This window comes from Micromys minutus, assembly GCF_963924665.1.
Source record: "Micromys minutus genome assembly, chromosome: 24".
NCBI lineage: Eukaryota > Metazoa > Chordata > Mammalia > Rodentia > Muridae > Micromys > Micromys minutus.
In genome coordinates this window covers 41724256-41748302 of record NC_137959.1, presented here as the reverse complement: position 1 = coordinate 41748302, position 24047 = coordinate 41724256, and the positions used below count along the sequence as shown (strand labels likewise).

General features: G+C 44.9%; 1 protein-coding gene across 1 annotated transcript in view; it reads left to right on the top strand.

The window, feature by feature from the left end:
* Window positions 1-1898: 1898 nt before the first annotated feature.
* MBTPS1 (membrane bound transcription factor peptidase, site 1) overlaps window positions 1899-24047 on the top strand; it is a 46724-nt gene continuing 24575 nt past the window's right edge. The window contains exons 1-9 of the mRNA XM_080936913.1: window positions 1899-2033; window positions 10093-10578; window positions 11488-11745; window positions 14984-15187; window positions 15724-15834; window positions 16189-16298; window positions 19167-19283; window positions 19745-19812; window positions 22856-22958. Coding sequence (XP_080793039.1) covers window positions 10416-10578; window positions 11488-11745; window positions 14984-15187; window positions 15724-15834; window positions 16189-16298; window positions 19167-19283; window positions 19745-19812; window positions 22856-22958 — 1134 coding nt within the window. The 5' untranslated portion in view covers window positions 1899-2033; window positions 10093-10415. The remainder of the gene's footprint in view (window positions 2034-10092; window positions 10579-11487; window positions 11746-14983; window positions 15188-15723; window positions 15835-16188; window positions 16299-19166; window positions 19284-19744; window positions 19813-22855; window positions 22959-24047) is intronic.

The following is a 24047-nucleotide window of genomic DNA, read 5'->3' as shown; positions in this document are numbered from 1 at the left end:
CCAACCCTGAAGAGAAATCCCCACTGTTTTAAGGAGCTTCAGGGCCCATAGTTAGGTTTTGAGCAGTTCAGTTTGTGTCACAGACACAGAAATCCCAAAGTTTGGTTGTTTAAACAAGGGGAATTTACAACATAAAGTAATGGTTCTAGGTGTTCTGAGATAGCTCCTAAGCAGCTGTTAACCAGGGTCAGCATGCCTGCTTGGCAGAATATTGCTCTTCCTGATAAGAGAACCGGGACTTAATGAGGACCAGGATTCAGTAGGATTGTGACCCAGTGACCCTTTGAACTTTGAACTTTCTAACACAGGCATGTTCTTTGAGGTCAGCTGTGAGCCAGGAGTGTCTCCTTTTGTTATGGCCCTAATAGGTGGTGATCTTATTGAACACATCTTAACAGGAACACTCAGAAAACCAAAACTTTAATTCTGTTCAAGGTACAGTTGTCTCTTTCTGACAATTTGGTTAGTCTACTACTCAGCCTTGAGTACGCCTTCAGCTGGAGTCTAATGTGTGTAACTTGGTATTTCTTAAGCAGGCTTAATGGGTCCTTTATGACACCAACTTACTGTTCCAAGTTTCTCCTGAGCCAGCAAGAGGCTTTTAATTACTGGGCTCCAGGCAGCTGAGGGACTGGAGACCTTGGGAGAGAGTGGTGAATTAGTAGGGAGACTTTAGGCCAAGAGCAAGATTGAAGTCATGGGGCAGAGAGTGAGCAGGCAGTGGGGTCTCCACACAGCATCTCTGGCATCACGAGCCATCCACAGAGTTCAGGAATCTGGGAACAAATACGGTATATCCTTTTCAGCATGTGGGGCTATAGCCACATACCATACATGTCTCAACTGCCCTTTGAAAACCTTGTGTGTGTTTGTGTAGGCTCATGCATAGGAGTGCAGGTGCCCACAGAAGCCAAAAAAAAAGCAGGAGATTCCTCTGGAGCTGAAGTTACATTGAGCTACCTAATACGGGTTCTGGGATCTAAACATGGTTCCTTTATAATAAAGTGTCCCCTCTTACATACACTCTTGTGGTGGAGTCATCTCTCCAGCTTCTATCTGCCTTTTCTGACTGAACACCTGAGGAACAATGCAACTAGAGTCCTGCACAATGTCCCTCTACACCCTGACCCAAATCCTGGGTCCAGATCCCCTCCCCATCTTGAATTTGTTCAGCTGGAGATCCTTATGAAAAACCCAATTTCTATACCAGGCTTGGTAGCCAAGGCTCATCTCCAGCTTGTGAGCCTAGGACTCTAGGTTTACTTGTCTCCTCCATCTCATTTGGTTCAGTCACATTACCCAAGCTGCTTACTGCACTCAGATTGTGCCAGGGCCCAGTGTGATCCAGCTCAGTACTAAGAGTGAGAATTGCCGGACAAATTTCGCAATCATCCTTGTTTGCTCCAAATTGATAAGAAGTATTCGGTGTTACAAACGCTCTTCCTGTTTCTCAAGGTGTAGATGCACCCACCTGGGCAGCAGTAATAAACTGGGCCATCAGAGCCTCTCTCAGCAGCTGAGGCCATGGGAGTAGTTTAGGAGAACGTATAGATTTGGCTCATTAGGAAGCCCTCTCAACAGTAGGGGGGGGGCTAGTTCAGGAGGGTGCATAGGCCCAGGCCATTGGAAGCCATCAGCAGCTGGAGCCATTGGGGTAGTTGAGGAGAACGCATAGATTGGACAGGATCCTTCCCGCTAGGCACGAGCAGAACTGTGTGCTCCTTTCCTGGGAGAACACCAGGAAGACCAGTGTTTCCTATATATACACACCCAGAGAGCGCGATCTGGCCCCGCCCAAGGCCACAAATGTCGCGAGATCTCCGCACAGCTTCTCTCCTGGGTATTGGGACGTCCGGAGCGCGCACGCAGGTCGCGGGAGCACGGAGCACGCCGGGCCGTCGCTCCCGTCCCCTCAGCAGCGAGGTCTCGCGAGACTTGCGAGTAAACATCCCCCGAATGGAGACCCGAGGCGTGTTCGCGGCGGAGCCGCCGTTCCCCGGGGTCCACGGACCCCGAGCCTGAGGCGGACGCAGGTACGTCAGTCGGCGGCGGGCGAGAGCCGTCTGAGCCCTAGGCCCAGCCGTCCGCTCCCCGCGCGGGGGCCGCCGGCGACCGCAGCTGCTTCCCTAGAAATTGGCCCGGGGCAGCGGCCTGGCCTGCGCCTGCGCGCCGTGGTGCGCACGCGCCATTCGCCTCCGCAGGGCCCTGCGGTCGCGAGCCCCGGGGAACGGGCCTCCGGGTCCGTGCACAGCGCGCCTCGTACTTGGGTTTACCGTACGAGTCATCGAGCAGCGCTTTGAAGGGATCGAGAGGAGCACTTGAAGACTTGATTCTGCCAGCCTCGCTAACCTCTAGGTTGGGAAGCGAGTAAAAAGCCGGACAGAGAAAAGCATTAAAATCTGCAAAACTAGTGGGGAGTTAATATTCGAGACAAGGTCTGAGTAGCTCAAGCTGGCTTTGAACTCCTGACCCGCCTGTGTCCTCCTGGTGCGGGGATTAAAAACGTACAGCACTACAGCACTTACCGTTATTATTATTTTTTTTTAACGTACGAACTTGATTTTTCTAAAATGTCCGTATCACTGGGTCACTTGTATTAAGTGTTACCGCCCTGTGACTTTGTGTCAGCTTGTCGAGTCGTTCAGTCGACACCACAACCCACTTTGAGAACCACTCCCAAAACTCCCGGTACCCTTCTGTGATGAGTACCGATTTTTAGTCAGCTTCTCGCCAATGGACTTGTCTCCATAGGTTTGCCTTTTGGAAATAGTCGGTCAGGAGTTGCATGTGGCCTTCGGTGCCTGGTTTCCAGAATTCGTCTACATTGTAGCATAAATCAGTACTTTTTTTTTTTTTTAAAGAGTTGTAGCATAAATCAGTATTTAATCTTTATTTTATGGCTGAATGATATTCCATCGTATGATAACCCACATTTATTCCTATTCATGTGAAATAACTTTTGCCAAGGTTTTATTTTGGAGTATGTGACACATTTGGCCACACAGCTGGTTTTTGTGGGCTTTTTTGGTTTTTTTTTTGGGGGGGGTGAGGTGACTACCTGAACCTGTACTTTTGCCCATTAGGACTCTCCTGCAGTCTCCAAACATCCCATATAACCAACAGTTTGCTGTTACTATTTAAAAAGTGATGTAGTGTTGGCAGGCCTCCCCCTCCCCCATTAGTGGGAATGAAGGAGCATGTTTTCTTGCCATCATATGCTTTATTCTGATTCTGCTCTCTGACTGATGGTAGGCAGTCTTTGGACTATGAAGACCAAAGGGAAGTCTGTGTATGTATGTGCACTTGTGTGTGGAGGCCAGAGCTCTGCTGGTGTCTTCCTTGATCACACTCCACCTTATGTATGCATTTAGGGTCTTAAGTCAAGTCCTCGTACCTCATGGACCGCCTTCCCAACTCCTCTAAGGAATGTTTTTAGTGATTTCTTTTGAGGAGGAAGTTGTATATTATCAGCAACTCTTTTTTTTCCTAAAATGACTTACTTATTTTTATTTCATGTGCATTGGTGATTTGCCTGCCTGTGTATGTTTATGAGAACGTTGGATGCCCTGGAACTGGAGTTACAGACAATTCTAAGCTGCCACATGGGTGCAAGGAGTCAAACCCGGGTCTTCTGGAAGAGCAGCCAGTGTCCTTAACTACTGAGCCATGTCTCTGGCCCCTTATTAACAACTCTTGATTGCTTTGGGGGTGGTATAGATGGGATCAGAACCCACCCAGTGGTCTGAAATGCTTAGGAGTCCAGACTTTGCCTTTGGTATTATTGGGAGGTGACAGATGACTTTCCTAGTGTTGCAGTCTGTTTTGTTGTGTTTTGTAAATCCACGTCTGTATGGTGTGCAGGTGCACACATGTGGAGTCAGTTTTCTTACTTATCAGGGTTCCAGGGGTCAGACAGAGGTGTCAGGCCAGCACAGCAAGTGCCTTTACCCATGGAACCATCTGACCAGTCATAGTGACTTATTGACTTCTCTTATGAGAGTCTGGCCTGCATTTGTCTGCATACCTCTTGCCTGAGGAGACCAGATTATGCGGATTCTGGGAATAAAACCCTGGTCCTCTGGAAAACCAGTCAGTGCTCTTAGCCACTGAGTCACCACTCCTATTAATCTTGACAGTATTTTCCTCCTCATAAGGAAGTGAATTTCAGCTAAAATGAGGAAAGATGTTTGGTGGCCCAGTCTGTGGTTGGCTGGTACCTGTTAGATGTGCAGAGACTAGGAGCCAAGAGCAAGGTCAGGCAGTAAATACCTTGGCCTCTCTGTTCACACTGAGGCCTCCATATACATGTTTATTTTAAGAGAGTATCTTCTGGCACTGCTTGATTGTTAGTCTGTTAAACAGTGGGAATACAGCCAAGTGTGCAGTTGAGTTTCAAAAGAGGTCTTTTTCCAGTCACCTTTTAATTCAGTTGAGTAGTGCCCTTTCATGGCTTAAACAGCCTGCATTGGAGTTACTTCAGTAAACTAGTTTATGAAAAGGCAAGGCATGGTGGCATAATTAGATGACTGTGATGTGGGTTATTTCCTCTCACCTGAATTGGATTTTAAAATTATATTCAAACAAACAACTTTAGATATGTTTAAATGATACACAGAAGCACATAATCTTGGTGGTGTCCTCTTAAAATGTGCACATTGTAAAAAGAATTTCAGAGCTGAAAGGGATATTAGTTGCCCCTTGCTGCTCTCTCTCTCTTCTCTCATACACTGCACCCCGTCACATCTGTCCCTGATGTGCAGGTGTCTTTCCCATGCAGTATTTGATGTCAGGCTCATCTTGAGTCAACCCGTACAAGCAGTACAGTCACACTCGGGAAGCCATGGGTGGAAAGCCTTCTTTAGGGTATTCTTTTTATAGGAGATAACCAGGTCTTCTACAAGGATGCCTGGGAATTAAGTTTGTTCACTGCTTGGTGGATCCAGGGACAGCCTGGGGGAGGGGGGTGCTGCAAGTAGAGCAGCATCCCTGTGGAGTTTCTGGAAGAAGCCATGAGGGGCTGCAGGTTCTCCTGTAGCTGGAAAAGAGACAGGCTCTCACTATGTAGCTCTGATTGTCCTAGAACTCACTGTAGACCAGGCTGACCTTGAACTATCAGAGATCCTCTTGCCTCAGCCTCTCAAGTGCTGGGTTTAAAGTATGCACCATCATGCCTGGATCACAGTTGAACTTTTGTGCTTCTGTCTTACCAGAAAATATAACCTCATTTAAAATGTACTTTAAAACATTTATTTAAAATAATAAACACTATGATTTGCCTAATTATAAAAATAGAAGCTCTTTGTAAACTGTGAAGATGTGAACAGTGGGGAAGAAGGAGTCGCCCTGCAGTGCTTTCACCGTGTTATTAGTTACTTTTAAATATCTTTTATAGATGAGCCTTTATTTTGCCAAAATGCATGTATATTCATGATGTGCTTAATGGTGTCCACAGAGGTGAGCAGAGAGTGATGGATCCCCTTGGAGTTACGGTTGGTTGGGAATCAACATGTGGGTGCTGAGAATCAAACCTGTGTCCTCTGCAAAAACAGCAAGTACTTTTAATGACTGAGTCATCTCTCCAACCCCACGGGTTGCAATTTTAAAAGTCAAAGTTTGCCAGCACTTAGGAGGTGGAAGCAGGGGGATCTGAGTTTGAGGCCATCCAAGTCTACACAGTGAGATCCAGGATCACCAGGACTATAGTAAGACCCTGTCTCACAGAGGAGGATGTGTATGTGCGAAGTTTGAACCATTCTGTACATAAATTGAACTCTTTAATATTTTATTAGCTCATTCTCCTATTACTAGTGCAAACCGTTTTATCATTCTAGAGGTCAGAAGTCCAAAGTGAGTCTCAGAGTCAGTGTTAACAGCCGGTTCTTTCTGGCGGCTCTTAAGAGATCCGGTTCCTTCTGTTTTATAGAAGCCACTTATATTCCTTGGCACCTTGATTTCTTACTAACAAAAACCACACCCTGGTTTTATTGTCCTACCTCTGAATAGCCACTTAGCTGAATAGAGACCTTATAGTGACTAGAGGGTGGAGGATGCCCTCCCCAGCTTAGGGTGCTCACATTCTGCTGAGTCTTGGTATTCAGTCAGTTTCATAGGTTCTGGGGGTCAGGATGTGGACATCTTGAGGGACTATGATTTAGTCTTGTATAAGACTTAGTTTGAGGGCTAGAGAGATGGCTCAGTGGTTAAGAGCACTGACTACTCTTCCAGAGGTCCTGAGTTCAATTCACAGCAACCACATGGTGGCTCACAACCATTTGTAGTGGGATCTTGGCGCCCTCTTCTGGCGTACAGGCATATATGCAGGCACAACACTGTACATAATAAATCTTTAAAAAAAAGTCTAAAAAGTTTTTTAAAAAGACTTAGTTCAAAGTTGCAGCAGAACTTTGTAGTGCACATAAATCTAATCATTTCCATGTCTGTTCCCTATTGCACGCTCATGCAGCTCTAATCCTTCCCCATTGCTATACTGCACTATATATCCTTGGAGATAGTGTGCTTTCAGGTTCATGCATGTTGGACTGAATTCCAAGGGGCATTTTTAAAACACCAGAATCCTTTCCTCTGAAGAATGTGACTCAGACACCGGGATTCCCAGACAGCTTCCCCACTCACTGATGACAGGGTGTAGGGGCAGCAAGGGCATCCCTCATTTAGGCCTGTTTCTCACCCGGAAGTGTGGGTAATAACAGGATGTTATAAGGGTTATATGAGTTATCACAAGATAATGAATTAGAATCCTATCTGCTACCAAGAAATGCTAAGTAAGCGTTAAGTTTTAATTCTTAATGAGGAATCTTTTCTGCACAGTTTTAAGGGTTTTAGTACATATTGACAATCAAAGTTTTAAAATTAATAACACGAGAATACTTACTCAATTTGTTGAGTTATTAAGTTTGAGTTGTATTCTGGGTACTTCACCTTTTTTCCAGAAAGAAAGTTACTTGTTTTTATTTACAATATAAATGATAAAATCATTAAAGCTAATTTGGACAGGATGTTTTAACTGAAGCCTTTCAGAAAACATGACTACTCTGTAGAGTGGGAGCTAGAGTGCTCCCTACCCCAGTCTCCCTCAACCCCAGCTTCTGGCAGCATATCCCCATTCTCCAAGGGAACACTGTCTTATTGTCTGCTACAGGACTCCAGAGTCAGAAGTTTGTTGACTTTACCTACTTATCCATAAGGTCTAAGTCAGCATCTTCTCTCCCTGGGTTATTTAACCCCATGATCTTCCATAGCCTTGTCCCCTGTTTCCTGTATTCATTGCTCCTAGAAGGCTGAATGGTCAGCTGTGCCTTCTCCTTCCTTTTAGAGTAAGACCTGAGTTCCTCTCTGATGTACAGAGCTGTCCTTGAGCTGTCCCCAGTTCTTTATCTCCTGTCCCTTCCCTTTCTGCATTCTGCTCAGCCACACCAGCCCCTTTGCTTTTCTTCTTACTCCAGACTACTTCCTTGAGGTTTCCACTTAAAAGTCCTTTCTCCGTGGCCTCTGTGGCACCTTGGCTGATGAGGCAGCCCTCTCAGCTGTCCTACTCCCATCCTTCCTCTCTTCCCAAGCGCAGCACTTACTGTCAGCTAAGCTGCATCTACTTAACTTGTTTCTTCCTTGCCTCCCCACACTGGAAGACAAGCTGTTTGAGATCAGAGGTTTCTGCCATGGTTTGTCCAGTACCCTGATTTCCAGCTACACAGCGCAGGTCTCTGAGCAGTTGCTCAGTAGCCTAATTCTCTGGCTCTTTATATTCACTTCCCTTGACTGCTAATGTCTGCATTCTAGAATGCCCTACTTCACCAGGTACCTACTGGTACCTGCTACCTGCTCGAACTCCCTCCTCCATTCCTTCTCACACAGGATGCCCTATTGATCCTTACATACATTCTGTGTTTTCCTTGTCCCCAGATGTGACACTTCTCCCTTCATTGTGCCTTCTGTGCAGCTAAACTTGTCACTCCTGAAGGAACTTTAACTCCTCTTAGGTGATCTCTACACTGATACACTCCTTTCCTGCATTTGGCCTGGTGGTTAGTTTGTGGTTGGTCTCTTTGATTCCTTACACATAGAGTACTGTGTCCCAGACCCCCCCTCCCCCATATACACATACCCTCTACAGCATCTGCCCTTGTCTCATTAGGTAAGCACAGAATGGCCTGGCACAGAGGGTAATGAAGGCATCATGTCCTGTAGTATTGTTTTTCTTTTTGTTTGTTTGTGTGTGTGTGTGTGTGTGTGTGTGTGTCCTATTTCCCAGAATCAACTGGAGAAGAGTTGGTTACCTATGGGTTTCTTTGTGTAGTCATAGCTGTCCTAGAACTTGCTCTGTAGATCACTCTAGCTTCAAATTCCCAAGATCTTCTGTACAGAATATATTATTTAGAAATTGACTGTCTACCTGTGGAAGAGTTATCCAGGGCAGTGTTAAAAGTGATTTAGTGCAGGCAGGCCTAAGATGCTCTCGTAAGTATTGCTCACTAGCATTCGCATTATACATATCTCCACTAGGTCATAAAGTTTTTCTTTTTCTTTTTTTATAGTTTTTCTTAAGGCAGGGGGTTTTAAGATTTTTTTAAATTTTTTTTTATGTGTATAGGTGCTTTGCCTGTGTGTCTACACCATGTGTGTTCAGTGCTCAGGGAAGCCAGAAGGGGGCCTTAGAACTGGAGTGACAGTGGCTGTGAGCTGCCATGTGGGTGTTGGGAATGAAACCCAGATCTGCTAGAAGCACAGCCAGTGCTCTAACCACTGAGAAACCTCTCCAGCCCCTTTTGTAAAGTGCAGGCTTACTCTAGCATTAGAACTTTTACGTTACTCCAGTGGTTGGCTGTATATTCTTTGACCAGTGATCTTTAGGGCTGCTTTCTGAGACTCCTTTCTGTGATGGGGCTTCTGGCCTCTGCAGAATGTATATGTAGTATTAGCTGACCTCTGGTCTTTCTAAAGTCTTGGCTCTTTGTTTTACTCTTTTGTTCTTGTGGTTGACATTCTCACTGTTTTTCTATTGACACAGACATAATTGCTTCTCCTGTTGAGTACATGCCAGCAGCCTGTCTCTTGTGTTGGTTCAAAACTGGTGTGTGCCACAGACTAGGATGGTCCAGCAGTAAAGCTTAGGCAGCTGTTTAGGGCCTTTACTCGCTCTGTACCGTTTCATCCTTTTTCTATTTTGGAAGAACATACGGGCAGTTGCCAAAACCAAAACTTCTTTATTACTCTACCAGTTTCTGGCAGAAGAATTGGGTTGAACTGACTCATCTTGGTAGTTGGTGGCTCATTCTTTGATTGATGATTGCTTGATTGATTTAAAGTACAGGGCCTCACTTGTTCTGTGTCCACCTGACCCCACCCTAGCTGGATTGTTCCCCACAGGTATTGTGGTGAGCTGGTCACCCTGTGGCACTTCAGCTCCCAGTGCCACCATTGTGAAGAACAGTTGTTAGTTATTTTGAGAGAGATCTGAGCCCATGAGAAATCTTACACTCAGACACTTTGTTTTAGGAATAGCTTGCCTTACAAATTGTCCTCTCTGTTCCACTTTCAGTAAAGAGCTAATCTGATTTTATAACAGATTAAACTGTTTCAGTTTAAGTTTGATTCGTTAGATAAAATAAATGTAATGGCTGCAAAAATTATCTGTGCCCTTTTTATAAAATTGGCAGAAAGAAGTGTCTCTTATAGAACCTATTAAAATCGATTGTCCTTAGGTATAAAGCAGCAGAAAGTAAAGACCTACAGACTATGCTTTTCATTGAATAATTGTAGGTGCTGCTGGGCAACATACCCAGGACAGTAGAGAGCTGCAGGTAACAGGATGTAAGGGGACATGTGGTCTGGCTTTTGCTCTTCCTTTCTAGCTGCAGGGATAGGGGCTATTCCTGTCAGCTTTCATCCTTAGTCTCTTCCCTTCTCTCATTTAATTTTTCCTTTACTTAGAGCAGTTGGAATGTTTCCATGAACGCAGTGAGGAGTCAGGAAAGCACTAAGGTATCCTGTTGTATCCACAGCTGTCTGTCTGGAACTGTCATAGCTGGCTGGGTCCGGGTGCTACTGATGTCTCTGTGCTGTTTTTTGTTTCAGATCGGCTGCAGAGCAGTGGCTTGGGCATCCTGATAGATTTGGGTCTGTGGTGCAAATGGAGTTTAGGACTCTGTGGACTCGGTCCTAATGAGAGCAGCCCCTGTCCAAGATGGAGAAGAAGCGGAGAAAGAAATGAAAGCCTCTTTTTGGGCCAAGCTGTGGGTGACCATGGGACTGAGGTTTTCTTTACATTGGACAAGTCTGTAGGGTGGCTGATCAGTAAGGTTGCAGCTTTTAGCCAAAACAGAAATCCACTTCTGATCAAGGAAGAGCCTAGTGCGATTTGAATTTATGCAATTTTATGACCATATTCACTTAGGACCATGAAGCTTGTCAACATCTGGCTTCTTCTGCTGGTGGTTTTGCTCTGTGGGAAAAAGCATCTGGGTGACAGGCTGGGGAAGAAAGCTTTTGAAAAGGGCCCATGCCCCAGCTGTTCCCACCTGACTTTGAAGGTGGAATTCTCCTCAACTGTGGTGGAATATGGTAAGGACTTGTCTTCAGTGTTGGGCCTCCCATCTTACTGTTTTCAAACTTAGTATAAATGCTGGCTTCCATTCCCTTCTGTGGCACATTTCAAATGGGCTGAGTGCACACCATGTAGACATTAACCTTTGCTTAAGGTGTTTGCCCTGGACTAGAACTGACTACACCATTGTAGCTGGGAGGTGCTGATGCAGGTGCTCAGTTGACATTTTTGAGGTCAAGCCTCAGGCAGAAGGGCAGAGCAGGAAGTCTGTGACTTGATCCAGAGCTTTGTCTTTCCCTTCTGTAGAACAGACAGCTGGATAGTCTCTGAATTCCTTTCCCTGTTGGGAAACTATGGAGGTTTTATCTTATTTTACTTTATTCTTTCAATTTACAAATGTTTGAAGTGTATGAATGTTTTGCCTGCATGTTTTGCCACTCATCTGAACCACATGAGTGCCTGGCACTTGTAGAGGCCAGAGAGGGTTTTGAATCCTGTGGAACTAGAGTTATAGGTGGTTTCACTCCATGGGTTCTGGGAACTGAATCCAGGGTCTTCTCTAAGACTAGTAAGCACTCTTCACTCATGAGCCATCTCTCCAACCCCCTTGTTTATGTTTATTAAAATGTATTTTGATTATAGAGTTATCTTAATTACCGAGTCATCTCATCAGACCTACACTTACTTTAAAAGTGCACAGGTGTTTGGTTTTGAAGTGTATATTTTGTGTGATCTGAGATTTGTGTGAGTCAGCTTTACCCAGAGCTCTGCATGCTACTGCCTGTGGCATTTCACACTCATCTTTCTTCTTGCTCTTATTTTTGTGTGGGTTTTGAGGTGTATTGTTCTTTTGCCAATGAAGGTTCAGAGTGGGTACACTCTGTTATGTATATAAGTACTTATTTTACTGTGGGCATTGATTTCAGAATACATTGTGGCTTTCAATGGATACTTCACAGCCAAAGCTAGAAACTCATTTATTTCAAGTGCTCTGAAAAGCAGTGAAGTGGACAACTGGAGAATAATACCTCGGAACAACCCATCCAGTGACTATCCTAGTGATTTTGAGGTGATTCAGATAAAAGAGAAGCAGAAGGCTGGGCTGCTCACACTTGAAGATCACCCAAACATCAAGCGGGTGACACCCCAGAGGAAAGTCTTTCGTTCCCTGAAGTTTGCTGAATGTGAGTACGGTCGGCACAAGCCATGCCACTGCTTGGCTTTCACCACAGAGACACTAAGGGTAATTTGGAGACACCTGTGTCCCTTTTCACAGTTCTCCAGTGGAGAATGTTGCCTCCACAGGCAATTTCTTTGTTTTGTTTTCTGAGACAGGGTTTGCTGTAGCTCAGGCTTCAGATGCACTCTGAGGCTGACTCTGGCTGGCCTTGAGTCCTGACTTTCGATGTGCTCCTGCCTCTATCTCCCAAGTGTTATGATTGCAGGCATGTGCTGCCATGCCCAGTGAACAGCATTTTCTTGAGAAAAGCATCTTCATGCTGTCTTGGGAGGAACTCTAAAGGTCTGTAGCATGGTGGTGACCTTTATCTCTGCGGGAGCTGTGTTCTCTTGGGACTCTCCCAACTTTGAGTCCACTAGCTCTTCATGTGTAGAGTGGAAAGTCCTAGAAAAGAAAAGACCAAATCCTGCTCTATAGGCTAGGCTGCCACTGAGATAGGTTTTTTTTTTGTTGTTGTTGTTTTGTTTTGTTTTGTTTTTTGTTTTTTTGTCTCAGCTTTACAAAAGCTGGGATTATAGAGACCTGCCACCCACCCTGCTGTAGGCCTTGCCTTTGAGACTCCTCTGTGGTCTGTTTGCTTCTCTGAGTACAGGCTTTTATTTTTACAGCTTTCTTGCAAAGTATATTTTTCCTGGGCTTTGCTTTTGCTCTTTCTGAGCTCCCTGACCATGACAGAGGTGGGTTTTGTGGTAGACCTTTGTAATCTGTGGGCATTGGCAGGCCTGTGAGTGTGAGCCAAGAGTCTGGCTCACACTTTCTTGGACCTAGTATTATCTCCAGTTGGGCCTTTGAAGGTAGAATCCGTCCTAAAATAGCAAACTAAATGCAGTATTTTTTGTAATGTAGAGGGCCTAATGCCACCAAGGGAATATTTTTTATTTTTATTTTTTGCTATTTATCAAACCAGGTTAGCATACTGTTAGCTTTAATAGTTCGCTATCATTTCTTTTTTTCTTCCTTTTTGTCTTTTTTGATATACATTGTTTATACCACAGGCTGACCTAGAACTTAGGTAGTCCGGGATAACCTTGAACTTCTGATCTTTTGCTTCCACCTTTCAAGTATAGGGACTTTAGGCCCTCACCATCACATTTGGTTTTAGGTGGTACTTACAACCAAATTTGGAGCCATTGAATGAGATACATCCCTAGCCCTAGTGTTTCTTTTATTGGGTATGATAAAAAACATTTTATTCTCCCTGTTTTGTCCATCATGTGTTAGCCCAGAGCCTCTGAGGTTGTGTTGTCTCTGGGAAAGCTGATCTGTGTGGTACGGCAGACTAAGAGGCTGAGCAGCACCTCCCATGCCTCTGCATCAGCTCCTGACTCCAGGCTTTTTCCCTGTTTGAGTTCCTGCCCTGACTTCCCTAGTAATAGATTGTGACCTGGAAGTTTGAGCTGAATAAACCCTTTTCTCCCCAAGTTGCTTTGGTTATGGTATTTGATCACAGCAGTAGTGACCCTAACAGGACATCATCTCTTTGTTATTTGCAGATGCCTTACTGTTCTTTTTACCTGTTTTTTTTCTGTCCAAGCTGATGTTCCCCAGTTTTTTCAGTGGTTATTCATATGATACAGTCTGCCTCTCTCTGTTTTGATTTTCTTTGAGTGCTGTGTTCTGTTGAAGGTCAAGCAAAGCAGACCATTCCCATCATTGAAATATTCTCACTCCGTATTCTGGAATTGTCTCTTTTATTGACGTCAAGACTAGAGTCACCCCAGGGAAACTTGGTGCAGATAGATTTGAGTTAGACTGTCATACAGTTACATTGTGGATTGACAGTCTCTTTTTTTCATGGGTGTGGTCTGGGAGCCTTTAGAACGAGTACTGTTGGAATAGTAGAGTACAGGCTTGTTCCTAACTGATTGGAGTCCTAGCAAGGTGGCTCAGTGGGAGAGGTGTGTGCCATGTAAGTTGGGCATTCTGCGTTCAGCCTGTGGGACCCATGAAAGGAGATAGCTGATACAAACAGTTGCACATGCTTCCCCACTAATAAATGAAATTACTGCTTTAAAGATATGATTTGTTTTACATTATAACATAGACCTCAAAAGGTAAAATGAAAGCTCCTAATAGTATCTTACTTTTATTTTATGTGTTTATTTTGTTTGTTTCTTTTTTAAGATTTATTTATTTTATGTGTGTGAATACACTGTAGCTGTCTTTAGACACACCAAGAGAGGGCCTCAGATGCCATTACAGATGGTTGTGAACCACCATACTGGGAACTGAACTCAGGACCTCTAGAAGAGCAGTCAGTGCTCTTCACCACTGAGCCATCTCTCCAGCCCCCCATTCCTCTTTTTTTTTTTTTTTTTTTTCCAAGACAAGGCTTCTCTGTGTAGCCCTGGCTGGCCTAGAACTCTGTAGACCAAACAGGCCTTGAACTCAAAGATATGCCTGCCTCTGCCTCCCAAGTGCTGAGATTAAAGGTGTGTGCCACTCCAGCACCCTTTTACTTTTTAATTTTTTAAAATTGTGATGAAGTGACTTTTTCTTCAGGTATTAAAATTCATCATTTAAGCGTTCAGTTCGACAGATCTTGGCAAAAGTATACAAACTAGGTAGAATATTCTATCACCTCAGACCCTCTTTCTTGTCTTCCTGGTTCTTTTAGTTTTTGAAAGGGGAAATTACTGAGTTTTGGGCAGTTCATAGTTTAAAGTTCTTGTTGCAGTCTGGCCTGGGGTGTTGAGTGGGGGGAAGGCAGCTTTCTCCTGTATAGAGTGCAATACTGTAAAAGCTGCTGATAGCCAGTGGCCAGCTCCTGGACCACTTCTCTTTGTTCCGTCATCTCCAGGGTAGGCCATCAGGGAGAATGATTTTTATCTTTAGTGTTTTAGTGTCATAGAAGGTTTACTTATATGAGACAAGATTTTGCAGTACAGCCTAAGCTGGCTTTAAACTTGTAATTCTGCTTCAGCCCTGTTAGTGCTGGGGTTACAGATATGCATTACCATGTCCCCCAACAAGGTTCTATAAAAGTTGCTGTAAGTCTTTCTCTACCTACCCTTGGTCACAGAAGTCTAAGAATCATTAGGGAATAACCTGGCAACCAGGTGTGCCCCATAGTTGTGATTGCCTTGAGGAATGTCCTGAAACTTGACTTCAAGGTGATCTTGTCTCTGAGCATGATGTGTGCACTTCTCTTAGTCTCTGATCATGCTCTTCCTTGATTCTAGCTGATCCCATTGTGCCCTGTAATGAAACCCGGTGGAGCCAGAAGTGGCAGTCATCACGTCCCCTGAAAAGAGCCAGTCTCTCCCTGGGCTCTGGATTCTGGCATGCAACAGGAAGACATTCAAGTCGACGATTGCTAAGAGCCATTCCTCGCCAGGTTGCCCAGACATTGCAGGCAGATGTGCTGTGGCAGATGGGATACACAGGTGTGTGTTGTAGACCAGGAACTCTGCAGACCAGGGGCTCGGACAACATTCAGGAGGCTATCTGCTAGGTTGCCCTGCCACAAGTCTGCCACCATATACATCTGTCCTTCTACCATATGTAGAGCTAGGCATAATTAACTCTCCCTGCATTTGCCTCTTAAGCCTAGCATCTGTTTCTGTGCCTTTTATTTTACTTGTAAAAATTTGTGTGTGTATAGTATGTGTGTGTGCATGTGTATGTATAGGATTGCACGTGTGTATGTGTGTACACCTGAGTGAATAGACATGAGTACATGCATATATGTGAGTGTGTATGTGTGTGTGTGTGTGTGTGTGTGTGTCTGCCATGGCATGCATTTTAAGGTGAGAGGATGACTGGTAGGCATCTCTCCTACTATCTGAGACCTGGGAATGGAATGCAGGATGTTGGGTTTGGATTTTTCTGCAGCTCCCTCAAAGGAATGGTGCTCTATGAGTAGAAATCAAGAAAGATTATTTCTCCCAATGTGATTGTTGTTTTCTCTTTTTGGGATAAGGTGCTAATGTCAGGGTTGCTGTTTTTGATACTGGGCTCAGTGAGAAGCATCCACATTTCAAGAATGTGAAGGAGAGAACCAATTGGACCAATGAGCGGACCCTGGATGATGGTAGGTTCCAGTCAGATAAAGACAAGGCTCTTGGTCTGGAGGCCAGTACTTGTGAGTTAGCCTCTGATTTCACAGACAAGCCCAGGTCCTCAGAAACTTGCAGATGATGTGGGGAAGTAGAGGCAGGGAAAGAAGGTGGTACCTGCTGAAAAGGTTGCCTGTGGAGCTAATGACAAAAGAGACAGGAACAGTGATGTTGGGAGTATTGGGGGTGGGGAGAGCATGAACCACAGCAGAAGTTGCTGAGGTGTTTCTAAGGCCAAGTGAGTTGGTCATTGGTTTTCCATGCTGTACCTTGTTGTCTGTCCTCAGCTGTCTACATAGGACTTACTTCCTTTTTTTTTGTGGCTTCAGGGCTGGGCCATGGCACATTCGTTGCAGGTGTGATTGCCAGCATGAGGGAATGCCAAGGATTTGCCCCAGATGCAGAGCTGCACATCTTCAGGGTCTTTACCAACAATCAGGTATGTGCTTGAAGGGCCTTAAGACATATGAGCGTTCAGAGGCAAGATTTATAGCGAAGCAGATGGCATGCTGCCGTGACAGCCTTCTTTATTATAACGTGTGCCTCACTGTCTCGCGCTGTCCTTTCCCCAACTGTATTCATCAGCCTTCCCCAGTCCTGATGACCTTTCTCCAAGGCTCTGTGGTTTCTTTATGCCTTTGTCCTTCACATCAGGCTTGCCTGAGCCTCTTGCCCATTGTCTAGGTCTTCCAGGATGGAGTGGTGACGTGTGCATGGCATGTTTGCCTCCCAGTTCATTCCTGTGCTGGAGAGTAAACACTGTGGTACTGGCCTTTGTATCCCAGCAGCTAAGATTTACAGCTTTGTTACTTTTATCTAGAAACAGAAAAGGAAGAGGCCGCTAAGGGGGTAGGGTGGGATGTTTAATTCATAGTAGTCATTTATGTGTGTTTGTGTATAGAGACCATATGTTAGCCTAAACAATACTGTTCACCTTATTTCTTTTCTTTTATTATTTTTCTTTGTATTTGAGACAGGGTCTCACTGTCTTTTATTGTCTTATCTGGAGCTTATTATGCAGGCCAGGCTGGCCTCAAACTCAAGAACTCATAGAGATCCTCCTGTCTCAGCCTCCTGGGTGCTTGGATTAAAGGCATGTACCACCCATGCCTGACTTCACCATGTTATTTGAGACAGGATCTCTCATTGGTACTAGATAAAGAGAAGAGCAGCAGCAGCTGGTTTAGAAAGGGGCTGACACAGACCCTTCATAAGATGCCATTTGTTAGGAGAAAGGGCCTTCTGGGCGGGAAGGGGGGAAACATTAGACAGAAACAATATGGAGATCTAGGCATTACAGGCCCTTAGAGGGAAAGAGGCTTCCCTTTAGATCCTGGAGAGCGGCATTATTTATTAAGAGTGAAACCAAAGAAATAAGGAAAGAGGCGGGGCTCACTACTGGGGTAGGGGTAAGCCAGAGGAGCCTCTTTAGTGAGCATCCTTCCTAATATGCACATCCTAAGAGCAGAGAACTCGTCAGGCTGGCAGTATTCTTCACATCGTCTGGTTTAGGTCAGTGGAGCATACAAGGCAAAGAGCTTGGTACCATAGATTGAGAGCTGTCAAGTCACTGGGTGGATTTCTCAACTCTTCCAGAGAGAGCTGCAGGGATCTTGGCCTGATTCAGGCTATGGGATCTAGTCTAAGCACGTAGGCCCATGATCAAACAACTGAGACCTGGAGCTTGCCCTTTAGGCTAGTTTAGTTTGGCTGGCAAAAAAGCTCCAGGCATATGTTTCTCCTGTTGTGATAGAATCTTGTCTGGACAGACCATACTGGGCCAATACAGTCCCACGTGGAAGAGCTTTATTGGGGACAGCAGAGACGAGTGGGGAAAAGAGAAAAAAGGGGGTGGGAGATGAACAAAATGTATTCTGGGAATGTGTGGCCATTGCCATGACAACAGATCTGCAGGTCCCTGTTGCCTGTGGGTGACATCACTTCTGGAGGTGAAAGCGGTTCCTGATACCAACATCCCCAGTACCAAGATTCAAACATGCACCACTACATCCAGATCCTATTCATCAAATCCATATTTGTGTAGCAAGCTCTTGACCCACTTTTTTGTTGTTGTTGTTGTTGTTGTTGTTGTTGTTGCTGTGACAAAATACTCTATTAAAAAGCAACTTAATGGAGAAAGGATTGATTTTTGGCTCACAGTTCAAGGTTTTGTTTATCATGGGCTGGAAGTGGGTGGCAGAAGTTTTGAGGTAGGTGGCTGGTCACAGGGATCCACAGTTGACAAGCAGAAGAACAATGAATGCAACCTAGTGCTCTTCTCTCTTTCCCCAGGGAGCCCTGCTCCCTGAAAATGGGTCTTCCTGTGTGAAGTAATATGATGAAGATAACTGCCCCTGGGGTAACCAGAGGCCCATCTCTCAGTTGGTTCTAGATTATTCAAGTTGACAATTGACCCTAGTGGTCACAACAATGAACCATCTCATTAACCCTTGTTTTTAAATTTGATTTTTGAGCTCCAACACATTAGAAGGCAATGGCTTTCAGCTCACTCCCCACCTCTCTGTGGGGAGTGTTCTTAGCTGCTTCTGTGGTCTTTTAGGATTTCTTTTACATATCAGCATGCAGTTTAACTTTAAAGGGCCTTTAAAGTTACTTTCTTACTGTATTACTCTGTTCACTGTGAACATGATTTTGTGACTTTGTTGTTGGTCTTTGTTAAGCTTTTGAGACAGGCTCTTAATCTGTAGCCTGACTGGTCTAGAATTCATTATGTAACCCAGGCTGATCCTGCTGCAGCTTCTTAAATGCTGGGTTTACAATTCTCAGCCACTATGCCTGTCTTAGCTTGTATTTTAAAACAAACAAACAAAAACAACAGAAGTATTCCAAAAAGCAGTTTAATTTAGATAACATAAGGAAAGTGGAGGGAGCTGAACACTAGTGTTAGGATCTGTGAAGTGACTACACCTGTTCCTGTTTGTCCTTCTTTTTAGGAATGAAGGATTTTCGACAGATACCTTAAACTGTAGAAACGGTCCGAGTCACAGCAGTGTCTTAGATGAGTCCCTTTATAAGGGCAGTTAGATACTCAGGCAAATCCTCGAAGACTTACTGTAAGGTAGACAGTTGCCTGTGGACCCTGGAGGGGAGAGACAGTGTACAGCACAGCCACTTCCTTGGTTCTAGTTAGAGGACTTAATTAGTGGGTGTAATGTTTTCATCCTAAAGCATTTTTACTTGGGATTTATCACCATGCTTTGAAGAGTGTACTTGTCCTTAGAAACCAGCGCTGTTACAGCTCTTTACATGTTTGCTGAGGCACTCAAAGGAGTTTCTGTTTAACCAGGTGTCTTACACATCTTGGTTTTTGGATGCTTTTAACTATGCCATCCTAAAGAAGATTGATGTTCTAAACCTTAGCATCGGTGGGCCTGACTTCATGGATCATCCTTTTGTTGACAAGGTTGGTCAAGTGACTGTGAAGGGTGGTATGTTGGGTGACAGCTCCTGTGCTTTTATACCTTCAATAGTCATCTTTTCCACTGAGGTAATGACAACTTTGTGAAACAGATTGTTAATGATATGAACTTCAAAAACTTGCATGTTACAGGCCCAGTGGGTTAGAGCCTGGGAACAGATATTTTAAAGGAACATTACTGCCTTCTGGTGTTTTGATGCCTTTCTGTTTAAACCTGCTTTCCTAACCTGGCCACTGGGCCAGTGTGCTGTGTACTGTCCAGCCCCAGGTTCCATGCAGTTGTCCTCCAAAACCTTGTCACATGTGCCAATCCTTTGGACCTAGCACTGTCTTGGAGTGGGGCTCCTTTCTTGAGCATACTTGCAGAAGTCCATGGTTTGGGGGGGGGGGGGACAGTGACTTCTTATTACTAGCACTCATTAACTTAATGCTTGGTTATTTTGTAGGTGTGGGAATTAACAGCTAACAATGTAATCATGGTTTCTGCTATTGGCAATGATGGACCTCTCTATGGGTAAGTTATCCCAGCAGGATAATGTGAGGGATTCTTAGTCCCTTGAAGTAAGTGAATGGTGTCTTCAGTCTGTGTGTCTCTGTGTATGTCCTTGTTTATATCTGTCTTAAGCTTGATACTAGATTTTTAATTTTAGAAAGCAATATATAATGACCTCCCCAAAGTCCTCACCACTTGCTTTAACAATTGTAAATGGAAACCAGTCTTCTTTATGTTAATTAAAAAAAAAAAAAAAACAACTTAGCTTTGGTTTAGTGGCCTGAAGCTTTTATTTTCCCTTCTCCACAGTAGAATGGTCTGGGAGGTGGCTCAGCTGGTAGGCTGCTCTCCATGTCTGCATGAGGAAGTGACCCACATAAGAAGCAAGGTGTGACTGAATGTACCTACGACCCTAGCTCTGGGGGTAGGGAGGAAGAGAGGATGGTCCTTGGGGCTTGTTGGTCCGTTAGTCTAACCAGGCAGTGAGCTTTGGTTCAGTGAGAAATGCTGCTTCAGAAAATAAGGTAGAAAAAAAGACAGTGTTGACCTCTTACTTCCATCAACACAGTACCCATGAGCATGTGTGTGCGTCCACATACATGCCTACACATACACAAAAGATAGGAAGCTTGCCAGGATGACAAATACCTGTAATCTCAATACTTGGGAGATTTTGGAGGCAGGAGGATCAGGAGTTCAAGTTCAGCTTGGACTATACTTGTTTTCAAAGAAAACAAGACAGTAATTAGAGTAGTGGGTTTTGTAGGGAAACTGGGTTCTGAGTATTTTTTGAGATTCACCATGTATAACACAGTGATTAAGAAGCAGATGTAAATGAATAAGTATCTGCCTGTCCTCAAAGAGCAGATGTAAACACAGTGAGACTCATGTGCAGGGTACCTGATAGGAACCTGATAGGATGATGTCTTTGGGGCTGACAAGGTCAGTCAGGAGAGCATCAGAAAACAGAGTTAAGTATGTGCTATGCCAGGTGTTAGAGTTAAAGCGGTATGAGGCACGAAATACCTGCTGCTGAAAAACAACCTGCTGGGCATGGTAGTGCAAACCTTCAACCCCAAGCTGGTAGATCACTGTGAGTTTGAGGACATCCTGCTCTACATAGTGACTTCCAGGACAGCCAGCACTCTTTAAAAACCTAACCGTCAACCAACAAACAAACCTAATGTCTCAGTTCTCTGGCTTTCCTTGTGCAGATGGCATTCCTAAGTAAGCTCTAAGCAGGCTTTTGCAGCAGAGTGCTTCTCACTTGGCCAGAGCACTCAGGACGGGTGCATTTCTGTACTGGACCAAGACTGTGAGGCCATCTCAGGGAAAAGAGAAGATGACAGGGAATATGAGTTGCATGCCATGTGCAATAGGGAAGAGATTGGCTGTTTGTACACATTCTCTCATCTGTTCACATTGTATCTGTCCGAGATGTCCTTGGAGTTCTTACTTCTGGGAGACAGGCTGACTGGAGGGTAGGCAGAAAGTATGCAGAGCATCCAGAGCATAGGGCAAGGCCAACTATGTGAAGTTGGTGTTGTGGAACAAGTCTGTGGTTCAGCCTGGTGTGCAAAGCATCCCTTTTGAGGATCCACGTTTCATGTGCTGTGATTCATAAATGATAAGTGGCATGAACCTCCCTAAGTGCTTCTTCTATAGGAAGCATCAGATCTTGGGGCATTTGATGTCAGCTTTTCTTGTTCTGTTTTTGTTTTTGTTTTTCTCATTCTCCCTGATGCTTCATCTTTCATTTCTGACAGCCCCACTCAGAGTCACCCAGGTTGTGTTTCCTGGACCCTTCTCCTGCCTTTAGGCTTTCTTAGCTGTGTTAGCATGAACAGGAGTGGAGCCAGTATGACCAGACAGCTGTGGTGGGGCCTGTCCATGCTGCACTTTCCCTTCTGAGCCTTAGCTCATGGCTTGTCCCAGGGCTCTGGCCTGCTCTTCAGATGCTGTACAGGTGATGCTCATACACAGGGCCACACAGTGAAGGTCTACCCTGACTGCAGCTGCTATTTCTTCTTGTGTATGTCTCAGCTGTGCAGGACAACTCTGCAGCAGTTTTCTGGTAGACAAATATGCCTAGTGGGAAGATCCACGTGATTCTTGTGTGGTATACTATCTGGAATTGGCAAACTTCCTGAACTGTGAAGAGTAAATAGTGTGGACTCTGTGATCAGGTGCTCCTTGCCCTTGTGATGTGGAAGAGCCATAGGAGATGGGAAAAGCTTGGCCATGTCCCATTAGAGCTATGTGTAGAGAACAGGTGTGCCTGACTTGTTCTGTGGCAATTTGCCAGCTCTTTGACAGATCTTTGGCTTGCTTTGTTTACCATTGACCCATGCACATCCTCCTTGGGTCTAGTCCCACCTGTGTCTCTGGGAGAAGCAATGAAGGTTCTCAATACTGGCCTTGAACTCACAGAAACCTTCTGAGTGCTGGAGTTAAAGGTGTGCACCACCATGTCTGGCTAATGCGTTTGTCACTCATTTTACTATAGCTTTTTGTGCAGACCTAGTGCTGTGAGGTTCTGGCATGTATCTATTATCTAAGGCTTAAAGTTGCAGGGTAAAGGTAGCCATCCTCTCATTGTCCTGAGGAAGTGTCACACATGCAGTAGGTTTAACTATGGCAACACAACTATGGATCTGAACTCATCTCAGATAGTGTCTGTTCTGGTGAAAGAGGCAGACTATGTGCACTTGGATGGCCTCAGATTGGTATGAGAACCTGTTGATGAGTAGAGACTGAAGGAACCTGGAATCCAGGAAAGAGAAATCCTCAAGATGGCCCCTTCCATGAGTGCTAAGGTGGTGAAGAGAGAGGTGACAAATGGCCTGGTTAAGAGGCTGCAGCATGAAGGTGCAAGAGCATGGCATTTCACAGGACTCCTCCAAGGAGCAGCCTCCTGTCAAAGCTGTATACTCTGTACAGAAGACCTAAGAAATGGCCTTAGATTTTTCTGGGAGTGCTTCACTTGGTTTGAAATATTCATTTTAAATTATTTTTCTCTCCCCCTTTTATTTTCTCTCTTTTTCTTTTGTGTGTCTCAATCCAGCACTCTGAATAACCCTGCTGATCAGATGGATGTGATTGGAGTGGGTGGCATTGACTTTGAAGATAACATCGCCCGCTTTTCTTCCAGGGGAATGACTACCTGGGTATGCTTCCTCTATTAGTCTAACATGACTCTCAGAGCCCTTGGTCTAAGAACCTTGGTTGGTGTGTGTTTTGTCAGTGCATAGAGAAGTAGCCAGGGCTGTAGGTTCATGTACACACACACACACACACACACACACACACACACACACACGGTGAGGACAAGGGATCAGGATCCTTTGTCATTGCCACCTTAGATCAGTGAGTTGAGCTGTCTTGAAGATCCTGGGTGGATTCCACAGGTCGTTTCCCATTTCATGTCTTTACCGTCTTCTGAGGCACAAGCATAGGTGAAGCAGAGGAAGTAACTTTTCTCAGTATGAGCTCAGGTTTTCTTTGACCTTAATTAAATTCCAAGGTAGGTAATTTAGCCCCATGGGAGAAGGTTGGCTGGCAAGTTCCAGATCCCAGGTCCATCCCTAGCACTGAAGTCAAAAATGAAAGCCCAGTAAGGATAGCTGATGTCAGTTCTGTCACAGAGCCATTGCAGTGCTAGGGATTACATTGCATGGAGTCAGAGTGGCATCACATCCAAGGAGTGACTGGGAAGCACCTGTCCCTAGAGTTCTTTGGGGCTACAACATGACTCCTTGCTCTAATTTGCCTATGTGCTAAGTACGCTCTGAGATATCTTAAGGGCCCAGAAAGGTTGACAGCACATAGGCCTGGTCTGCCCCCACCCCTACCCCCTGCAGCACTCTAGAATAGTCTTCATGCCAGCTCAGTTGTACATTGAGGGCTCCATTAGCTGCAAAGTCTCTGTCCCTCACACACAAAATGCCACCTCTAGAGCTGACCCATTTGGTGCCTTGATGCTTGGTCTGGTCTGGTAGACCCTACTCTTGAGTTAGGCCTGCACTGTACTGTGTGTTCTACGTGTTCCCCAGCATGTCTTTGTGCTGTCAGGTAGCAACAAGCAGAGCATCTGCCAGCATCAGTCTGTAGCTCCCTCACCAACTGTGCATGACATGGTGTCCTTGGCCTTCCTTAAGGTCTTGTTTTTCTGATGTCATAGAGAAATATTCTTGAGTTGTCTATGCAGCTGTGGCCAACAGTGTCTTCACGCTTTGCCCATGTATCTACACTCTTTT